The 21809-nt window shown below is 43.9% G+C and overlaps 1 protein-coding gene across 2 annotated transcripts in view; it reads left to right on the top strand.

Moving 5' to 3' along the window:
- chst11 (carbohydrate (chondroitin 4) sulfotransferase 11) overlaps positions 1-21809 on the top strand; it is a 174779-nt gene that overhangs the window by 40269 nt on the left and 112701 nt on the right. For both annotated transcript variants that reach the window (XM_052030644.1, XM_052030643.1), the window contains exon 2: positions 16023-16108. In XM_052030644.1, the coding sequence (XP_051886604.1) occupies positions 16023-16108 (86 nt within the window). The remainder of the gene's footprint in view (positions 1-16022; positions 16109-21809) is intronic.

Here is a 21809-nt window from a genome sequence, read left to right as displayed (position 1 = left end):
GGCTTAATTTGTAAATAATACATCTTCATAACCTCCTAGTTTGACCAAGAATTGTCCTACTCTTCAGCTCGAGCTTTTCAGCGGGTTACCCTTTACTCTTTAGCGGGTTATACTTAGTGTGAGATGTTGCACATTGGAGGTCAAATTTAAAGGGTAAGTATATAGTTAATGGCAGGTACAGAGGGATCTTGGAGTCCAAGTCCATAGCTCCCTGAAAGTGGCAATGCAAGTAGATAGTGGTAAAGAAGGTGTACAGCATGCTTGCCTTCATCACGAGGTGCACAGAGTATGAGAGACAGGAAGTCATGTTGCAGTGGTATGAGACTTTAGTAAGGGCCGCACTTGGAGTATTGCGTGCAGTTCGTGTCTCCCCATTACAGGAGGGAGGTGGACGCTTTGGAGAGGGTTCGGAAGAGGTTCACCAGGATACTGCCTGGATTAGAGGATATGAGCTATAAGGAGAGGGTGGACAAACTTGGGTTGTTTTCTCTGGAGCATCGAAGAGGCTGAGGGGAAGACCTGATAGAAGATTATAAAATTATGAGAGGCATGGATAGGGTAGAACACCAGAATCTTTTTCTCAGGGTAGAAATGTCAAATACTAGAGGGCGTAGCTTTAAGGTGAGAGGGGGAAAGTTTAAAGGAGATGAGCGGGACGAGTTCTTTTACGCAGTGGTAGGTGTCTGGAATGGCTGCTGGGGGGAATGGTGGAAGCAGATTTGATAGAGGTATTTAAGAGGCTTTTAGATAGACATGAATATGGAGAGGTATGGATCATATGCATGCAGAAAGGATTAGTTTAATTTGGCATCGTGGTCGGCATAGCCATTGTGGGCCGAAGGGCCTGTCCCTGTGCTGTACTCTGTTCTCTGTTTACCTGTTACTTTGTTCTAATGTGTGTCTGCCTGAAACGGTCGTCACTGCAGAATGCTTGGCATATTTTTTTTAAGAAAAGACCTGGATGCATACCAGATGAGCTGCAATTGTAAGGCAACAGACTAAGAGCTGGTTTAGCCTTTTTTTTTCCCCAGCGGGGATATGATGGGTTGAACAGCCTCTTTCCATGCCATGTTTCTGTGAAATTTTGTATCATGCACAGGGTTGGGTCATAATTCTTATTCATCAACTGCAGTGGTGGTCCATCCTTTTTTAAACCTGCCGAGAAGATTTGCTCTTGATGGCTGTTGTTGCTTCTTTATAGCACTTTCCCAGATAATCCCTTTGCACACAGAGGTACCGAAACAAAAGTTATTTACAGAACAATAACGTTCAAAACTGGCATGCAAGGGATTTAGCCTTTCTGTGTGGCATGACACATCCTGTTTTGATTTCCCAAGGTTCTGGTGGAATGTAAACGATTGTCCAGGAATAGTCTGATGTGATTAAAGATTATTACACAGCAGCAAATTTGCCGAATTAAGCTTATTACTTCCCATCAAGCCCCCGTGATTGTAACTAGCTGCAAATTAATGAATCCTGCTGAAGAGACCAGTGCACATAATTTAGACTGACACCCCAGTGGAGTGCGGCACTGTCTGAGGCGGTGCCTCTTGGAAGAGATGTCAAACCAAGGCTCATCACATTGATGTTAAAGATCCATAGCAACAATAAGAAGGGTGCTGCCTTTGGCATTGTGACCAAAATTAATCTCCCAATCAATATCACTAGAAACTAATTTTTCTTAAATGTGATTATTCGTTGGCAAAACCTGCCAATCTTCCCCTTAGCTGTGGAATCATTGAATTATAGAGTCACACAGCACAGAAAAGGGCCCTTCGGCCCAACTGGTCCATGCCGACCAAGATTCCCATCTAATCTCTTCTGGCCCTTCAGCCCACCTTGTCCCTGCTGCCCATTGTACCTATCCATACTAATCCCATTGACTCGCATCCCTTGTCTTGGTGATTCAAGTACTTGTCTAGATGCTTCTTAAATGTCACGAGAGTCTCTGTCTCCACCACCTCCTACAGGTGGCACATTCCAGCCTCCAACTACCCTCTGTGTGAAGAATTCCCACTTGGATCCCCTTTTAAACTTTCTCTTCTCTCCCCTCTTCTTAGCCACCTTCACCATTTGGAAAAAAATGATCACTTTCCCCCTCCTAATTTTATATATCTATCGGGTCACTCCTCAGGGTTCTCCAGTCCAGGGAAGCAAACCCAATCCATTCAATCTCTCATAACTTTAATGCTCCAATCCAGGCAACACTCTGATAAATCCCCTCTGCACTTTATTCTTAGAAGTGTGGAGGAACAGAGGGATCTTGGGGTCCAAGTCCATAGATCCCTCAAAGTTGCTGCACAAGTTGATAGGGTTGTTAAGAAGGCATGTGGTGTGTTGGCCTTCATTAGTCGGGGTATTGAGTTCAAGAGCCACGAGGTGATGTTGCAGCTCTTTAGAAATCTGGTTAGACCACACCTGGAGTATTATGTTCAGTTCTGGTTGCCTCACTATAGTAAGGATGTGGAAGCTTTAGAGAGGGTGCAGAGGAGCTTTACCGGGATGCTGCCTGGATTGGCGAGCATGTCTTATGAGGATAGGTTGAGCAAGCTAGGGCTTTTCTCTTTGGAGAGAAGGAGAATGAGAAGTGACCTGATAGAGATATACAAGATGATAAGAGGCATAGATCGAGTGGGCAGTCATAGACTTTTTCCCAGGGTGGAAATAGCTAACGCGAGGGGGCATAATGTTAAGGTGTGTGGAGGAAAGTACATTGGGGGGATATCAGGGGTAAGTTTTTTACACAGAGTGGTGGGTGTGTGGAACGTACTGCCAGGAGTGCTGGTAGAGAGAGATACATTAGGGACATTTAAGAGACTCTTAGATAGGCACATGGATGATCGAAAAATGGAGGGCTATGTGGGAGGGAATGGTTAGATTGATCTTGGAGTAGGCTAAAAGGTTGGCACAACATTGTGGGCCGAAAGGCCTGTACTGTGCTGTGTTCTATGTTCTGTGCACTCTCCCAGCACAATCGGTTTGGTAGTCCTGTAGCCACATGTAACCCAGATGAACTAAGGACAGAGGATTTCCTTTCCTGACCGACAGAAACGAACCAGATGGATTTTTATGACGATCCAGCTGTTTCATGTTCACTGTTAAAGATATCAGCTTTTTATTCTGGATTTATTTAATTACTTGAATTTAAATTCTCCAGTTGCTGTGGTGAAGTTCAGTCTCCTGTCTCTGGATGCTAGTTCAGTAACTTAAACACAATGCCACTGTACTCACTGTTCCCAATAATGGTCACAAGGCTATATGCGGAAACCTTCTGTGGGAAGGAATTGTCAATATTTCAGGTGGAAACCCTGCATCGGGATTGGTGCAGGGTTTCGATCCAAAACGTCGACAATTCCTTTTCCCCCACAGATGCTGCTTGACCCACTGAGTTCCTCCAGCAGATTGGTTGTTGCTTCAGATTCCAGCATTGGTAGTCTCCTGTGTCGACATAGTAACATAGAACATAGAACATTACAGCATAGTACAGGCCCTTCGGCCCACGATGTTGTGCTGACATTTTATCCTGCTCTAAGATCTATCTAACCCTTCCCTCCCACACAGTCCTCCATTTTTCTCTCATTCATGTGGCTATCTAAGAGTATCTTAAATGTCCCTAATGTATCTGCCCCCACCACTGCACCCACCACCCTCTGTGTAAAAAAAATCTTACCTCTGACATCCCCCTTGTACCTTCCTCCAATCACCTTAAAATTATGTCCCCTAGTGTTAGCCATTTTCGTCCTGGGAAAAAGTCTCTGATTGTCTACTCGATCAATGCCTCTTATCATCTTGTATGCCTCTTATCATCTTGTACACCTCTATCAAGTCACCTCTCATCCTCCTCCTTTCCAAAGAGAAAAACCCCAGCTCACTCAACCTTTCCTCATAAGACATGCTCTCCAATCCAGGCAGCATCCTGGTAAATCTCCTCTGCACCCTCTCTAAAGCTTCCAAATCCTTCCTATAATGAGGCGACCAGAACTGAATACAATACTTAAAGTGTGGTGTAACCAGAGTTCTATAGAGCAGCAACATCACCTTGTGGTTCTTGAACTCAATACCCCGACTAATGAAGGCCAACACACCACACGCCTTCTTAACAACCCTATCAAAAGGTGCGGCAACCTTGAGGGATCTACGGACGTGGAAGAATAACCTGGGAGAGAACTGCAGTGCGTTTTCTGGATGGTTCACACTGCAGTCAATGTGTGCCAGTGGTGGAGGGAACGAATGTTCATTGTGGTGGATGGTGTAGCCAATCAAGTGGGCTATGTCTTTGGTGTTGAACCTCTTGAGTATTGTTGAAGCTACACTACACTCATTGAGGCAAATGGAGATTATTTCATCATGCTCTCAACTTGTGCCTTGTTGACGATGGAAAGGCTTTGGGTATCAAGAAGGGAGTTATTCCTCGCTGGACACCCAGCTTGTTATCTCCTCTTGAAATCTTGCAACTTTTGGTCCAGTTGAGGTTCTGTTCGGTGGTGGTCTCCAGGATATTGTTGTGGAAAGCGGGGGGAGACTTGGCAATAATAATGCCATTGATGGTTAGATTGTCTCTTGTTGGAGACGGTCATTGCCTGGCACTTTTGTGGCATGTATGAAACTTGCCACCTGAGCCCGTGCCCGAACTTTGTCTCGTACTTGCTGTATAAAGACACGGACTGTTTCACTTGCTGAGGAGCTGCGTGGAATTGAATGTGGTGCAACTATCTGCAAACGTTCCACTTCTGACCTTGAGATGGAAGGAAAGTCATTGAGGAAGCAACTGAAGATGGTTGGACACAGGACACTGCCCTGTAGTGATGTTCTGGGGCTGGGATGATTGACATCTGACAACCAAAACCATCTTGCTTTGCTTAGCTAGTCAACTTCTAGAATTCCTTCCTTAAAACTCTCCATCTCTTTCCTCCTCTAATGCTGGTTAGAATCCATCTTTTTGTCTGTCCTATCCCTCATTACATACCCCAGTGTCTAACTATAACTGATAAACCTCTAATCAAACCCCTTATGCCATATTTTACAATGTTAATTGTGCTCTGGAAGTTGCTAGTAATGGCAATGCACAGAATCTTAAGAGACAGAATCATTTTAATTCTGGTACAATTGGCACAATAAAATAATAGGTTTAATTAAGCTGGAACATGTCAGTTCAGTCAACCTGTTCTAAAACATTGCTGGAATTGGCTCCTGGATTCCTGGCCTCTTGTGAATGCTTAGCATTCATGCTGAGCAATGGAATTTTTGTGTTCTTCCTCACAGTAATTTGCTTATGAGTGCTACGCCCTGCAGACACTTCTTTTCCCCCGATCCTCTCACTGATTCTCTCCTTGACCCTTTTTGCTCAGTTTTGTGTTTCTAAATTGACTCTCCTGCCTCTGGAATTTCTTCCTCTCTCTTGCCCCTCCACCTCACTCCATAATAAGAGCAGGAGTAGGCCACTGGGGCCCTCAAGCCTGTCCCACATTCGGTATAATCTTGGCTGGTCCGCTACAGGCCTCCTCTCCTCTTCCAAGATTGGTCGAACTCAATGTGGCTTCAGTGAAACACTTGACACTGACTAGGAAAGATTTAGATTGCGAGAGTGACTTCTGGTGTTGGATAATCTGTCAGCAATATTTGCTGGAGCTAATCGTTGCATGACAAGGGGTTGGTTTATTATTGTCACTTGTACCGAGGTACAGTGGAAAAACTTGTCTTGCATACCGTTCGTACGGATCAATTTATTATACATTGCATTGAGGTAGTACGGAGTGTATTGAGGTAGTACAGGGTAAAAATAATGACAGAGTACAGAGTAAAGTGTCACAGCTACAGGGAGGTGCATTGCAGGTAGACAATAAGGTGCAAGGTCATAACAAGGTAGATTGTGAGGTCAAGAGTCTTGACTGGAACCAGGGGTGACTGCTGCAGAATTCATGAATAGAAGTCCTATTCTGTGCAAAAGACTGTGTGTAAGCTCACCTCTACTCTCCTTCCACACCTCTTTACTCTCCTGTGTTGGGGTGTAGATTGTGTCAGCTCCAGCATTAATATCTTTAATCAACCTTTATTTAGTTCAATATGATTACAGTTTTGGACAACTGATTTACAGTGAAGTTTCATTATGTGAACATGGAACGGTATGGCACAGGAACAGGCCCTTCAGCACACGATGTTTGTGCTGTACTAATTAAGCTAATGACACCTAATTAAACTCAACCCTTCTGCCTGCACAAGGTCCATATCCCTCCATTCTCTGCATATCCATGTGCCTATCTAAAAGCCTCTTAAGCTCCTCTAGCGTATCTGCCTCCACCACCACCCCCGGCAGCGCATTCCAGGCACCCACCGCCCTGTGTTTAAAATGAAAACTTGCCCTGCACATCTCCTTTGAACTCACCTCCTCTCACCTTAGATGCATGCCTTCTAGTATTAGACATGTCCACCCTGGGAAAAAGATACTGGCTATATATTGTATCTGTACCTCTCATAATTTTATAAACTTCTATCAGGTCTCCCCTCAGCCTCCGCTGCTTCAGAGAAAACAACCTAAGTTTGTCCAAACTCTCTTTATAGTACATGTCCTCTAATCCAGGCAGCATCCTAGTAAACCTCTTATGCACTTTCTCCAAAGCCTCCACATCCTTCCTATAATGGGGTGACCAGAATTGAATGCAGTACTCCAGAGGTGGCCAAACCAGAATTTTACACAGCTGCAACATAACTTCCTGACTCTTGAACTCAGTGCCTCGACTAATAAAGCCAAGCATGCCATACGCCGCCTTTACCACCCCATCAACTTGTGCGGCCACTTTCAAGGAGCTATGGACTTGGACCCCAAGATCTCTCTGTACATTAGCGTTGTTAAGGGTCTTGCCATTAACAATGTACTGTCCCTTTACATTTGATCTCCCAAAGTGCAATATCTCACACTTATCTGGATTGTGATAGACAAATGTGTTTAAATGTTGGTGATGCAGTCATTGCTACCTAATCTCATAACGTTATTGGGAAATGAGTCCAATTTTATTTTAATTGAATATTTTGTCTCATTGGTATGGAAGAATCTGGCCTCTAACATTGTTGCATTGAGTCTCTGCTCAGCTCCCTCTGTCTCCTGTGATGAACATAATGGCCCAGAGTTTGCGATTGAAATGATAGTGAAACTGTCAGTGATTGCAGTCGGTGCTGCATAAAATTGACAGCACCTGACCTCCATGTATACAGAATTAGGCGTTCAGTTATTGTTGTAAGTGAAGAACTGCTCCTGTACATGTTGCCCCGCTGTAGCTAACGCCATTGTAACCACCAGGGAACTGGCAATCTGATAAGGGTTTCATCTTTATATCTACTACTCTTGCTGTAAAAACCATAGTAACATGTATTATTATTGTATTCACATGTACCGAGGTACAGTGGAAAACTTTGTTTTGCATGCCATCCATACAGATCATTTCATTACAACAATGCATTGAGGTAGTACAAGGGAAAACAATGCAGAATGAAGTGTTACAGTTATAGAGAAAGTGCAATGCAGACAGACAATAAGGTGCAAGGCCATAAATGAGGTACATTGTGAGGTTAAGAGTCTGTCTTATCATACTAGGGGACCATTCAAAAGTCTTATAACAGCAGGATAGAAGCTGTCCTTGAGCCTGGTGTTTCATGCTTTCAGGCTTTTGTATCTTCTGCTCAATGGGAGGGGGGAGAAGAGAGATGTAACTGACTTTTTACAGTGTCCTATGACATTTATAGTTGAACAACCTCTCTAGCTCTGAAAAAAGAAATTAGGTCTGGAATTTCATTCCATTGTCAAGACATTATTTTTTGTTTAAGTAACAGTTTTGAAAGTTTGATACTTCAGCTTTTACCTTAATCAACATTGTTTCTTTCATATTCTGTAAAATGTTTAAAAAGTGAGTTGTAACTCGAGGTTCTTTACTTCCTGGTTGGCTGCCTGTGAGCACACTGAACATTGGCTGGCCCCTCAGGATGGTCAATGACTTCATTGCCACCCCCCCAGACACTGAGGATCTCCAGTCGACATCACTGGATTGAAAAGGACTCTTCTGTGTCCCAGAAGCTGCTAGGTCTTTGTGAGCAGCTGCTTCTGGGGTCAGCGGAGAGCACAACCCCTTCACTGGCAGCTAAATTGGGACTAGTATTTAGCCTGGTGAGTGTGTAAGACTGGGCCAGTGGCATCAAGTAACAGGTCAGCAGAATAATGCAATCTGCTTGGTCCATTTCCTTTCACAGTCTGCAAGACAACAGTATTAAGTCCTACCTGCTTTTAAATTTATATACTAACATTCTAATGGTATTGGCTTATTATTGTCACTTGTATCAAGATACAGTGAAAAACTTGTCTTGCATACTGTTCGTACAGGTCAATTCATTACACAGTGCAGTTACATTGAGTTAGTACAGAGTGCATTGAGGTAGTACAGGTAAAAACAATAACAGTACAGAGTAAAATGTCACACTTACAGAGGAAGTGCAGGGCAGGTAGACAATAAGGCGCAAGGTCACAAGGTAGATCGTGAGGTCAGAGTCCATCCGTCGTATAAGGGAACGATTCAATAGTCTTATCACAGTGGGATAGAAGCTGTCCTTAAGTCTGGTGGTACGTGCCCTCAGGCTCCTGTATCTTCTACCTGATGGAAGAGGAGAGAAGAGAGAGTGACCCGGGTGGGTGGGTCTTTGATTATGCTGGCCGCTTTGCTCAGGCAGCGAGAGGTAAAGATAGAGTCCAAGGAGGGGAGGCTGGTTTCCGTGACATGCTGGGCTGTGTGCACAACTCTCTGCAGTTTCTTGCGGTCCTGAGCAGAGCAGTTGCTGTACCAAGCCGTGATGCATCCAGATAGGATGCTTTCAGTGGTGCATCGATAAAAGTTGGTGAGTGTCAAAGGGGACATACTGAATTTCTTTAACCTCCTGAGGAAGCAGAGGCACTGGTGAGCTTTCTTGGCTGTGGCATCCACGTGATTTGACCAGGACAGGGTGTTGGTGATGTCTTCTCCAGGAACTTGAAGCTCTCAACTCTCTGGAGAATATCACAACGGAAGTACAGTCACAAATACCACAGAAGGCGGCCACTTGTGCCCATCTTGCCAGTGAAATACCTCTCCAATTTCTCATGCTCCCTGGCTCTTTTCCCCATAGCCCAGCAGATTTTCATTATCCAATTATTTATACAAACCACTTTACTGAATCTCCTTCCACTGCCAAATCACAATGACTCATTTTGGATAAAAATGCTCCTTGTTCTCCTTCACTCTGTGTCTAAATCTGTTTTCTCTGGTTATTGATTCAACTGTAAATAGAAACTCTCTGTATTTGCTCTTTCAAAAGCTCTCATGTTTTGAGCACCTTTAAGAAGCTTCTATTGATCTTTCCAAACAACAATCTTCAATAGTTTTCTCAGCTTTTTAACTACTACTAATCCATTTCTAGAGAATTTCTTTGCTTTCTTTGTAGTCTCAGGGACATCACTCGTCAGTGTTATATGTGGAGTAGATATGCTAGTGAACAGGAGTGTCCATCATCTTCCCTCCCCCATTTCAGAAGCAGAATGCAATGTCTGGATGAGATGTACCGTCTACAAGATGCCCTGCAGTTGCTCAATAATACTTTGCCGATAGCACCCCTCAAAGCGGCAATCTCTACGGTCTAGAAGGACAAGGATAACAAGGCAACAGGAACACCAGCACCCTCCTTCCAAGTTCCTCAACATGAGCTGTAGTGTTTAGGAAGCTGGGTTTTACCAACTCTCAAGAGTAGTTGGGCATGGGTGTTTAAAAACTGTCCCTGTCCATTCAAAGTCCATGTCTTGTAAATGAATCAAAAAATCTTCTACAAGTCTTGCAGTTAGTCAAGCAACTTTCCATGTGGTTTAACGCCCATAGTTTTTAAATTATGTCTAGTGCTTCTGAAGAAGAACAGCAGTATTGTAGAATGGTAGGGGACATGAAACAGTCCATCTTGACATATGGAAGTCTTCAAAAAAAAACAGTTAGATGATTATAAGGATCATGACATTTTGGCATATGCTTCTACTTGGGTTTCTATCAATGTTTTGTTTTGAACAGTTATTTTCAGACAGGGATTTTTGTAGCATCTACATCAGGGAGAAGACTTTAAAGAAATTGTGTCAGGGAATTTTAGGAAGTAGTTTCAATGGTAGAGATGCAGTTATTATCTTAAGATGCTTTATCAATTTTATCATTTGATCCACGTCTGATAATTCTGTTCCAATGTGCTCAGCAAATTTAATGATGTTACGGTGCTAGAAGATTTTTTTAAGTAACCATATTGAATTTAAGAGACAGAAAAAAAAAATACCTAAAACAAGAAGAGTGAATATGGGAAATATTCGGCAGGTGAGGCAGGAGCTGTGGGGAGACGCAGTGTTAACATTTAAGATAGATGACCCTTCATCAAAACCGGGAAGACAGTTTCCTGGTTTTGATGAAAAATCATCAACCCTGAAGCATTAATTCTCATTCTCGCTCTCCTGCTCTCTCTTGCGGTCTCCTGCTCTCTTTTGCGCTGTCTCTCTCTCGCTCTTGCGCTCTCTCTCTCGCTCTAGGTTTTTCCCTCTTGCTTACTTCATTTCTGCTATTTAGCAGCTGCAGTATTTTGGTTTTGGATTACTGAAGGAAATATGGCCATCTCCAACTTGGCATCCCAATCAATTCCTTCCCGACTTGAAATACATTGCTTTTCCTTTATTATCATTGAATCTAAATATTGGAACTCCCTACTGAATAGCAATACATAAACCCCAGTGGTTCAAGGTGATAGTTCACCACCACCTTTGCAAGGATACTGAAGGATAGGTGAAAGGTGCAGGAACTGTGATGTTAAAATTCTCACACAATGCAGATGGTAGCCAAGTGTTAGTGTAAAGCATCAGTGCTCAGAATGTCGTATAAATCCCATCTGAAGACTTGCTCCCCTTTTTCAAGCACTCACTTTGCATTTATACTGGATCGCTGTTAAAAGTTTTGTTAGAAGTTAGTGATCTTATTTATAACTTACACCTCAAGTCAATAAAGCTGAACAGGTTGAAGACATTATGTGATTTATTCTTGCTCACAGTACATGTAATAATGTAGAAACTCACAGTTAAATTGTGTGCAATTCTGGTCACCCCATTACAGGAAGGAGGTGGAGGAAAGGGTGCAGAAAAGGTTTACCAGGATGCCCCCTGGATTGGAGGGTATGAACTATAAGGAGAGTTTGGACAAACTCGGGTTGTTTTCTCTAGAGCGTTGGAGGCTAAGGGGAGACCTGATAGAAGTTTATAATAGATAGAATAGATAGTCAGTGTCTTTTACCCAGGGTAGAAGTGTCAAATACTAGAGGACATGCATTTAAAGTGAGAGGGGGCAAGTTTGAAGGAGATGTATGAGGCAAGTTTTTTTTTTACACAGAGAGTGGTGGGTGCCTGGAACAGGCTGCCAGGGGTGGTGGTGGAAGCAGATATAAGATAAGATCTTTATTAGTCACATGTACATTGAAACACACAGTGAAATGCATCTTTTGCGTAGAGTGTTCTGGGGGCAGCCCGCAAGTTTCGCCACGCTTCTGGCGCCAACATAGCTTGCCCACAACTTCCTAGCCCGTACGTCTTTGGAATGTGGGAGGAAACCCACGCAGACGCCGGGAGAATGTGTAATGGTGGTGTTTAAGAGGCTGTTAGATCGATTCATGAATTCATACAGGGAATGGAGGGATATGGATCATGTACAGGAGATGAGAATTAGTTTAATTCGGCATTGTGTTCGGCGCAGACATTATGGGCCAAAGGGCTTGTTCCTGAGCTGTGCTGTTCTGTTCTATGTCATACTTACTGTCAGACCCAGTGGCTGCAGGTTCAAATGTGTGATGATGTTGAGCTTAGTTCCTTAACCATTTTCAATGCACCTGGAAGCAGCTAATTTTTAAACATTTTGCTTGCTACTTCCATCTGACAATCCACATCATGCTGTTTTACATAATTATATAAAACTTACAGTGCATCTCTGTAAGGCACATTTTATTGAACTGCCCATATTTTGATTCTCACTAGTTCTTTACTGCAATAAGCAATGGAAGACTTGTCTTTGTACAACTCATTCTATGATGTCTCAAGATTGTTTACAGCCAATGGTTGCATTTTGAAGTGGAGGCCTTGCTGTAATGTAGGAACGTGGCAGGCCATCTGAGCACAGCAAGATCCCACAAACAGTAGTGCAATAATGACAAGATAATCCATATTTGTCTAAAGTGACGTTAAGTAAGGGGTGGGTACTGGCTAGGACATTGGGAGTAACTGCCCAGCTGGCTACTCACTGAAATAATGGCGTAGCAATATTAGAGGCAGTCCATGGGAGATTGCCAGACTAGTTCCTGGGATGTGAGGATTGTCCTACAAAGAGAGGCTAAACATATTGGATCTGTATTCTTTAGAGTTTAGAGGGATGATTTTTATTCAAACGTATAAGATTCTGATCGGGAATGACTGAGTAGATGCTGAGATATTTTCACTAGTGGGAAAGTCTTGAATGGGAGGACGTGGGTACAAGATAATTGGTTAAAACAGCCATAGATACAAATTCCTTCTTGCAAAGGGTAGTGAATCTCTGGAATTCTCTACCCCTCGCGGGACGTGGAGGCTAGCTCATTAGAGGCATTCAAAGTGCAGGTAGATAAATTTTTGGAAGAGTGGGGAATTGAGGGCTATGAGGAACTGGCACAGAAGATGAGTTGAGGTCTGGATCAGATCAGCTTTGATCATATTGAACAGTGAGACAGGTTCAAGGGGCCTGTTGACCTACTCCTGTTCCTACTTCATTGTGTCCTTTTACAGATGAGAGAAGACAGGTCCTCATTGTAACGTCTCATCAGAAAACAACGCCTCCTGCAGAGTAGCACTCCCTCACGACCACGCTGAAGAATCATTTTTTCAAATCTCCCATGTGGGATTTGAAACACAAATAAGAAGCTGTTGGCACTTGCATTGATATAGCTCCTTATTTTGTCATTGCATCACTTTGCTCTGGTCACACATAACTGCTGTTCTATCCGAATAATCTTCAGCAACTTCCTAAAAATTTTTGAAGAGCCAAATGCCATTCCTGCTCTTGTTATCAATTGATTAAATGTCAGCATACACTGGTTTGGCTTTTGATTGGGATTACTAAAGTGACAAAACCAACCATTGCTTTAAGGTCAGCCCTGGTTCAACAGCCCATTAGTATTTTAAATTGAGTTAATCTTCCTTGCCTAACATGCAAAGGCTAAGGGTTAATATTACTCCAACATAAAGATGTATCAATAGCAGAATAACATTGACATGCTTCAGGACAATCTGATTAACCCTTGCCTTAAATCAGCTTTGCCGGTGATTGAAGCATAAGATCATGAGGGGTCTTGACAGGGAGGATGTGAAGAGGATGTTTCTCCTTAGAGAATTTAGTACTGAAACAGGGTCACCTGTTTAAGACAGAAATGAGGGTAAAAAATTCTCTCGGAATTAAATTTTTGGAATTTTCTTCCTTAAAGAGCACTGGGAACAATGACTTTGACCATCTTTAAGGTAGTGATAGATTCTTGATAAGTATGAGGGGTGAAAGGCTACTGGGGGTAGACTAGAATGTGAAGTTGAGATTATAAGCAGATAATCCGTGCTAGTATTAAATAGTGGAACAGGCTTGAGGGGCCGAATGGCCTACTCTTGCTCCTAATTTGTAGGCTTATATGTAACAGAATTGCTTGACGCTAAAAGAACAGTTGAAACATCCACACATGCTAAATAACCAGTCTCTATACCCGATCCAGAGTCTCTGTGTTCACACAATCCTAGCCTGTTGCACAAATTGGTTTTCATTGCTTCACTACTGGTAGCACTGCTTTCAGTCATCTTGTTCCCAAGATCTGGAATTTCTTCCACAAGTATGGAAAAAATTCCAGATCTCTTCCTCCCAGCCCACCTCCCCCCCACCCTAGACACTTATCAAAGCACACCTCTCTGTAGTTAACCATCAAAGACTTGATGTGAGGTCAAATTTCATTGAAAGAGTTTTAGGTTGATATTGATGTCTCAAACACATGCATGATATCAGAGCCCACAGTTGACCCCCACTCTCCCCCTGTACCACCCCTCCCCAGTTGACCAGTCTGACTTGAAATGATGGACTGCATTGTCAACTTGCATGGCTGACATTGGGGAGGTTTTCAACCCCTTTCCCTCCTGGTTCCATCCACCTACCATCCACACATTTCACCCACCTTCATCAGTTTCCACCAGCCCTTCACCTCTCCCCTTATGGTTCCCATTATCACCTTCCTTACTTATCAGATTCCAGCACCTGTAACCTTTGTGTTATCACCCTCTAGCCTCTGCCTCCACCGTCACCCTCCCCTGACTCACCATCTTTCACGTGCCTCTTTTGTTTTTCCCCTGTGATCTTCCGCCCATCACCTACCTGCTTCTGTCTCCAACTCCACCTTACCCCTCCCCCATCTGGCTCTGTCTGCCCACCATCCCTCACCCCCCCTCGATCCACCCATCACCTTCCAGCCCCTGCCTCAGCCCTCCCCCCTCTCTTTCATACGGGCTACCTCCTCTCTCCACTCTCAGTCGAGGTGCAGGGTCTTGACTCGATACGTCGTCAATTCATTTCTCCCCCCCCCCCCCCCCCCCCCCCCCCCCCCCCCCCCATAGATGCTGCTCGACCCGCTGAGTCCCTCCAGCTGTTTGTTTTTATTTTACTTGGGGGGGAAACATTCGTTGCACATCTGGGAGACGAGAGACGATGCAAAATGTGACCGTGGCCCCTGGTCCCAGTCTGTGGCTCGCCTTGTGAATCTGGGGTCCATTTCTCCTGTTTCCTGAGGATGTCTCAGATTGGTTCTGAGCATCTTCCAAAGTGACCCACTAGCTCACCAACATGGACCTGCGTTGTAACATGGCTGACCACCTAATAATCCGTGATGTCGTGCAGAGAATGCAGTGCTCAGTTAAGGACCTGACAGCATGCGTTAGAGATTCCAGCTGAGGGATAAAATCGAGTCATAGAGTTGTACAACACGGAAATAGGCGCTTCAGCCCAACTCACCCATGCCAACCAAGAAGTCTATCTGAGCTAGTCCCATTTGCCTGCATTTGGCCCATATCCCTCTAAACCTTTCCCATCCATGTACCTGTCCAAATTTCTTTTAAACATTGTAATTTTACCCTGCCTCTACAGCTTCCTCTGGCAGCTTGTTCAGTATACCCATCACTCTCTATAAGAAACTTGCACCTCAGGTCCCTTTCTTCTCTATGCCCTCTGGCTTTCAGACTCCCCTGCCTCTCAGCCTCCTATGCTCCAGGGAAAAAGAAATACCTGCCTGTCCAGCTTCCCCTTTATAACTCAAGCTCTCTAGTCCCATGAAATCAGGCATGAATCTTCTGCTGACAACAGACAAGATGCTGGAGGAACTCAGCGGGTCGGGCAGCATCTGTGGAGGGAAATGGACAGTCGACGTTTCGGGTCGAGACCCTTCGTCTGAACTGAAAGATAGAGGGGAGATGGGCAGTACAAAGGGGCGGAGCAAGAGCTGGCAGGCGATAGGTGGATCCAGGTGAGGGGGCGGGGAGGGGTGATGATAGACAGATGGGCAAGGGAAGAGTGGGAATGGTGCCGGAAACTGGGAGGTGATAGGTGGAAGTGACAAAGGGCTGAATATGATGGAATCTGGTAGGAGAGGAAGGCATCCCCTGCTCTTCTTCATAATAAGACCTTTTGTAACTTCGGACAGATTTGGTGGGGATCACCCCTCGATACTGCACTGGAGGGTCACCCAAGGGCTTGTGCTGAGCTCTCTGAATTGGGCCTTGCAACCGCCATCTTCTGTGTCAGGGGAAAGCGTGCTGCCAGAGATTAATTTCTGACGGACTGCTGTAGTGGTTCCAGTCGATAAAATCGAGTCATACAGGTCCTTCAGCCCAACTCGTCCATGCCGACCGAATGCCTGTACTAAACTTCAATCTGTTGGCTTTTATTCTGCAGTGATGCGCCGGACACCATTTGGGATGGACGTCTGCTGCAGGAAAGGATCGAGGAGCCCTCTGCAGGAACTCTACAACCCGACCCAGGTCTGTACTCTCTGTGACTCGTATGCAAGCACACGCAGGTGGGGCTGACCAGTTATGAAGGTTCCAGAAGGTGGTACAAATATCAGAGATCACAAAAACTCCTAGACTTGGACTGTCTTGTTCTGGCTACTGGGATTAAACAACCGATCCAGAGGTTGTGGGGAGTTTTACTGTGGAAAAAGTTTGGATTGTAATGAATTTACATGGAAGGAGTTTTACAATTTGAGTTGAGCTCTTATTTCCTAAAATGACCACAACTTGTTCTGCCCTTGTTGGATCTTATGCCGTGTTTGGTAAAGTATATTATGTGCATGGTTCAGAGCTAAATCTGGTTATTCGTTGCATGCCAGAATATAGGGCTGAGTTATTGCGAAAAAAAAACCTTATTGTGTCATAATCCATTGAGGTTGCAATGACTGGTCTGGCAGCAGGATTTGAGATGTCCAGGTTCTGAGTTGAGCAAGGAACTGGAGAGGTTTTGCCATCTGTGAGCTAACTGTGGCAGGTGACTTCCCCTTCTGAAGGGTAAAAGGGAGAAGTTTAAAAAAAAAAGTAACTGCCAAATTCATCTCTTTTAAGAGCGTGTTTTTATTGCTCAAAGCTGGGTGGCCAAGGTTCTACATTTTCACACTCTTGCTTCTGAGTCAGATGGTCATATGGTTTTATCAGACCTGATAGATTTATAAGATTATGAGGGGCATAGATAGGGTAGGCGGTCAGAATCTTTTTCCCAGGGTGGAAACGTCAAATACTAGAGGACATAAATTTAAGATGAGAGGGGGAAATTTTAAAGGAGACGTGTGGGGCAAGTTTTTACACAGAGAGTGGTGGGTGCCTGGAACAGGCTGCCAGGGGTGGTGGTGGAAGCAGAGACGACAGTGGAGTTTAAGAGGCTGTTAGATAGACACGTGAATATGTAGGGAATGGAGGGATATGGTTCATATACAGATTTGGTTTATTTTGGCATCGTGTTCAGTGCAGACATTGTGGGCCGAAGGGCCTGTTCCTGTGCTCTACTGTTCTATGTTGTGGGTTCAAGTCACACTCCAAACAGGTTTCAGCTGCAAACTTCTGGTCCAAGGGAAACGACATTCAGGTTGGCATCTAACACTGGTCGAATACTCCAGATGAAGGGTCTCGACCCGAAACGTCGACTGTCCATTTCCCTCCATAGATGCTGCCTGACCCGCTGAGTTCCTCCAGTGTTTTGTGTGTTGCTAACTTTGCTAATACTGGATTTCATCTGCAAGTAAAGGGAGAAGATTGCAAACTTTGGTGGTTTCTTGTGCGTTCTGTATGTTATAAAAATGGAGAACTTAGTATTTCCTCAAAAGTTATTATCGTGACCACTGGTATTTATCAGCATCCTCAGTATTGAGCGAAGCCAGGCAGCAGGCTGATAAAGGTCCCTAAACAGATTTTCCGGTCATTAACGCCTTTCTATTTATGGAACATATGAATTGACCGTTGCATTTCTTACATTATGATAGTGACTGTACTTCAGGAGTAATTCATTAGAAATGGTAAGCTCTCTGCAAGACCTTTGACAATGGGTGTTTCAACTTAAAATACTGGCATTTAGACAATGTGCCAAACATAAGAAAGGCAGTAAAACACCACTGTTCCAAAAATATTTCTTGCTTAACCTGAAGTAAATCACTTGTCTATTGCTCAGCATCCAAAGCTGCTGCCCCATTGTGCTCTTCCAAGACACTGGGTAAACTCTTCAACTCCACCTCAGTGCAATGTACAAGTGTGTTTCTGGTTACAGTTTAATATCTTAGAGTTGTGCAGCACAGAAAGAGGATGTTTGGCCCGTCAGACCTATTCTGGCTCTTTGAACGAGCTTTCCATTTGGTCCTATTCTTCCCTTGCTCTATCCCCATAGTATTCCATGTTTGTATATGGACCTAAACCCCCTTTTTAAAGTTACTATTAAATCCTCTTCCAAGAAGCATGTTACACATCAGAACAAGGAGTTACAAGAAAATGAATTCTCTCCCTATCCCACTGATTCTTTTACCAATTGTGTGTCCTCGATTTATCGTTTGGACTAGTTTTTTCTCAAGTATTCTATTAAAAACGATCATATTTTTAATGTTTAGTCTGGGAGACTTGTACCTCATTTCTAAGTATTTTTAATGCCCAAATTTCTCAGATACAGTTTCCTCCAGCAGCATTGTCAGAACTTTGGCTTTCTTCCAACACATTGCATGCTCAGAGATAGTTTTCATCAACTCACCAAAGCGCCTGTCAACATGGCTTTTGAGTGAGATAGCATTTAATTGAATCAAACATTTTCCACGTTGTAAGACCTATTGAACATGGGCTTCCCAGCACATTCTCCTGTCTCCTGAGGAAGGTGGAAAATATCACGTCACATCAAGAAGTACAGACTAAAACTTGTAGTCATTTAGCAGTCAGAATGAGATTACCAGGTGAACAGAGGAAAAGATTCAAGGATGTCCTTAAAGCTGCCTTGAAGAAATGCAACATTCCCACTGACTCCTGAGAATCCCTAGCCTATGGGAGGTTAAGTTGAGAGGGGGGAAAGTTTAAAGGAGATGTACGGGGCAAGTCTTTTTACACAGAGAGTGGTGGGCACCTGGAACATACTACTGGGGTGGTGGTGGAAGCAGATACAATAGTGGTGTTTAAGATGTGTTTAGGTAGACACAATATGCAGGGAATGGAGGAATATGGATCATATGCAGGCAGAAGAGATTTAGTTTAGTTTTCCATTGTGTTAAGTATAGACATGGGAGGCTGAAGGGCCTGTTCCTGTGCTGTACTGTTTTATGTTCTATGACCTTTCAAAGTGGAGAAGGAGCTTTTAGGATGGTATAGAAAGCCTTGTCCATGCATTGGGAGCAGACAGGCAGCCTGTATAAGTGACAGAACAAGTGAACCAGTTCACAAACTATCCATCCGCCAACCCTATAACCATTTCTCGCAACAACCCCCACATGGAAGGGTCTGGGGTTCCCACAGTGGCCTTGTTAGCCATAAACTGGAGTGGAAGTTAGTCATCCTCGATCCTGAAGGACTGCCCAAGAAGATTTACAGAGTCAATTACACACAACAGATACACTTTGGAATCCAAATCTGTGGCTGAAACTAATTAAACCCCTCACAATTTTTTAATTGTCGGAAAACCATAAATTGAAAGCCTATATTAGTTTAAAATAGTCTGTTTCATTGTCAATTCAACAGCTGATAAACAGTAAAGATAGCAACAATCAACAGGGGTTATGATATCCATCTTAAAAACACTTTATAGATCTGGATTGAAGTGGTCTTCTGCAGACCACTGTGATGTATGTCACATTGAAAGGAAATACGTGACAGGTGTGGAGCAATAGACAACTTGTTACCCTTAACATTACACTTTTGGTCAGAGTTGACTAAACCCTTGTTTATTTCCAATATGGGGAAAAAAGACAATGAAGATACTTTTGACTGAATTTAACAGAAACAAGAATCAGGGAAGTGCAAAACTGCATGGACTCACTATCCATTCATTTACACGATTAGACAAAGGCAGTGACCACCGCACCAGTCCTTAAATTGCTGCTAAGTGTTTCACCTTGAGGAGTAGAAACAATTCAGTTTTTCCTTTCTTGGAATAGAAACCGTTGTGCTAAGTGCTTTTCCACAAAGGCCTTTTGAAAGTTTTCACCGAGGGCAGAGGTTTAAAGGAATCTTTAGGGGGCTCAGAGTCAATGTAGGCAGAGTAGATTGTGCTGGAAACCAGTTTTTTGACACCACACTTCACTGGCCAAGCACTATTCAATCAATTATTAACTTGATCATAAGTCCAAAAGTGTACTGTATTACAATTGTTGGTAGATTTGTTAAAAGATTAGGTGGTCCATCCACTCTTTAGATGGAGGTAAAAAATCTCGGAAAGAGCAAGGAAATTTTCTCTGTTTTACTTGTATTCCTCTATTAACATAATTATGGAAGGCTGTCTGGATTTAAATACATGCTAATTTGGTGAACTTGCCGTGCACAAATTGTCTGCCACTGTTTCCACTTTACAATAGAGAGTATATTTTATAAGGAGCTTTGACGAGTATAAAACACTTTGGGACACACTGAAGTATTTTTTTACAAATATAAGTCTTTTCTTAAAGCATGACAGTTGGATTGGGCAACTCAGCCTGTTGGAAGTAAATTACACAGAACTCTTCTATTGACTTAACGTATAAGAAGGATTACACAAAGTAACAGTTTGCCTTGTCTGACAGCACTTTTAAATACATTGAATTCTCCAACTTTAGGGAACCTGCTCCCCCTCTGTCCCTTTCTCTCTCCTCCTGGTCCACCCAGTTCCTCCTGCACACATCCAACCACCCCCCCTCCCCAACCCCCAATCACTTTTCTTTCCCCTCCTCCATCTGCCCCACTCCTTCTGTCTGCCCTCCCCACCTCCTTTGTTTGGTTCCCTGCTCCACCTTCCTCTCCTATCAGATCCCACCATCTGCAGCCCTTTGTCGCCTCCACCTCTCACCTCCCACCTCCCGGCCTCTGTCACTATTTCAACTTTTCCCTCCTCCAATTGCCTATCTCCCCTCTTCACCTGGATCCCCCTATTGCTTGCCACCCCTTCCCCTTGCCTCTTATACTGGCTATCTCCCCTCTACTCTTTCAGTCCAGATGAAGGGTCTCGACCTGAAACATCGACTGTCCATTTCCCTCACAGATGCTGCCCGACCCGCCTGAGTTCCTCCAGCAGTTTGATTTTTGCTCCGTATTCCAGCATCTTCAGTCTCTTGCGTTTCCCCTTTTACTTTTAAGTTTTTGTTTTATAACTGCTGCCTTCACGTTGGACTTAACGTTAGAGCGTGTGGGAGGGATCCTGTCAGGTGGGACAACACCGGTGGGAGCTGCACCCCAAGGTACAGCCAAAAAATAGGGGACCTGGTGCCAGGATAAGGAGCTGCCCACCTAGGACTAAGTTGAGGGAGTTTGTCTTTACTCAGAGGGCTGTGAGTGTTTAGAGTTTTTTTTAACTACAAAGGACTGGGATGCTCAGTTGCTGAGGATAGTCAAGATTGACATCCATAGAGCAACACACAAGAAGCTGGAGGAACTCAGCAGGTCAGGCAGCATCTGCGGAGGGAAATGGACTGTCGACGTTTCAGGTCAAGGCCCTTCATCTGGACTCGCGCCTTGAGGACTTGAGTCCAATTGAAGGGTCTTGACCCGAAATGTTGATTGTCCATTTCCCTCCACAGATGCTGCCTGAACCTGCTGAGTTCCTCCAGCTTCTTGTGTGTTGCTCCAGATTCCAGCATCTGCAGCCTCTTGTGTCTACATTGAGATCCACAGAGTTTGGACACTAAAAGTGTAAAGGAATGTGAGGCTTGGGGGAGGAGGCTGGGTTGCGGGACCATCCATGAAGAAACTAAATTACAAAGCAGGATTGTAAGCAATGCCTGTTTTTATTTTGGATATTCTTAAATACATTTGGCAGATTTTCTGAGGCAAAAAAAAATCAGGAAGACTTTTGTGAATGTTCCCTGCCCCTGCTTCCCTACCCCCCCCCCTACATAGTAAGTTGTTGGTGTTACCCATGTTCACATTGGAGCAGAGCTGCAAGTGCAATAGTTGCTGAAGGCCTTATTTGTATCGTTATTCCTAGCATTAACTTTGTGTGGTGAACGGTCTATAAGCTGGATGAAGCATTGGACTACTG

Source organism: Pristis pectinata, chromosome 15 (genome assembly GCF_009764475.1).
Source record: "Pristis pectinata isolate sPriPec2 chromosome 15, sPriPec2.1.pri, whole genome shotgun sequence".
Classification (NCBI taxonomy): domain Eukaryota; kingdom Metazoa; phylum Chordata; class Chondrichthyes; order Rhinopristiformes; family Pristidae; genus Pristis; species Pristis pectinata.
Note: the sequence above shows the minus strand (reverse complement) of the source record. Positions and strands in the feature narration are given on the sequence as shown.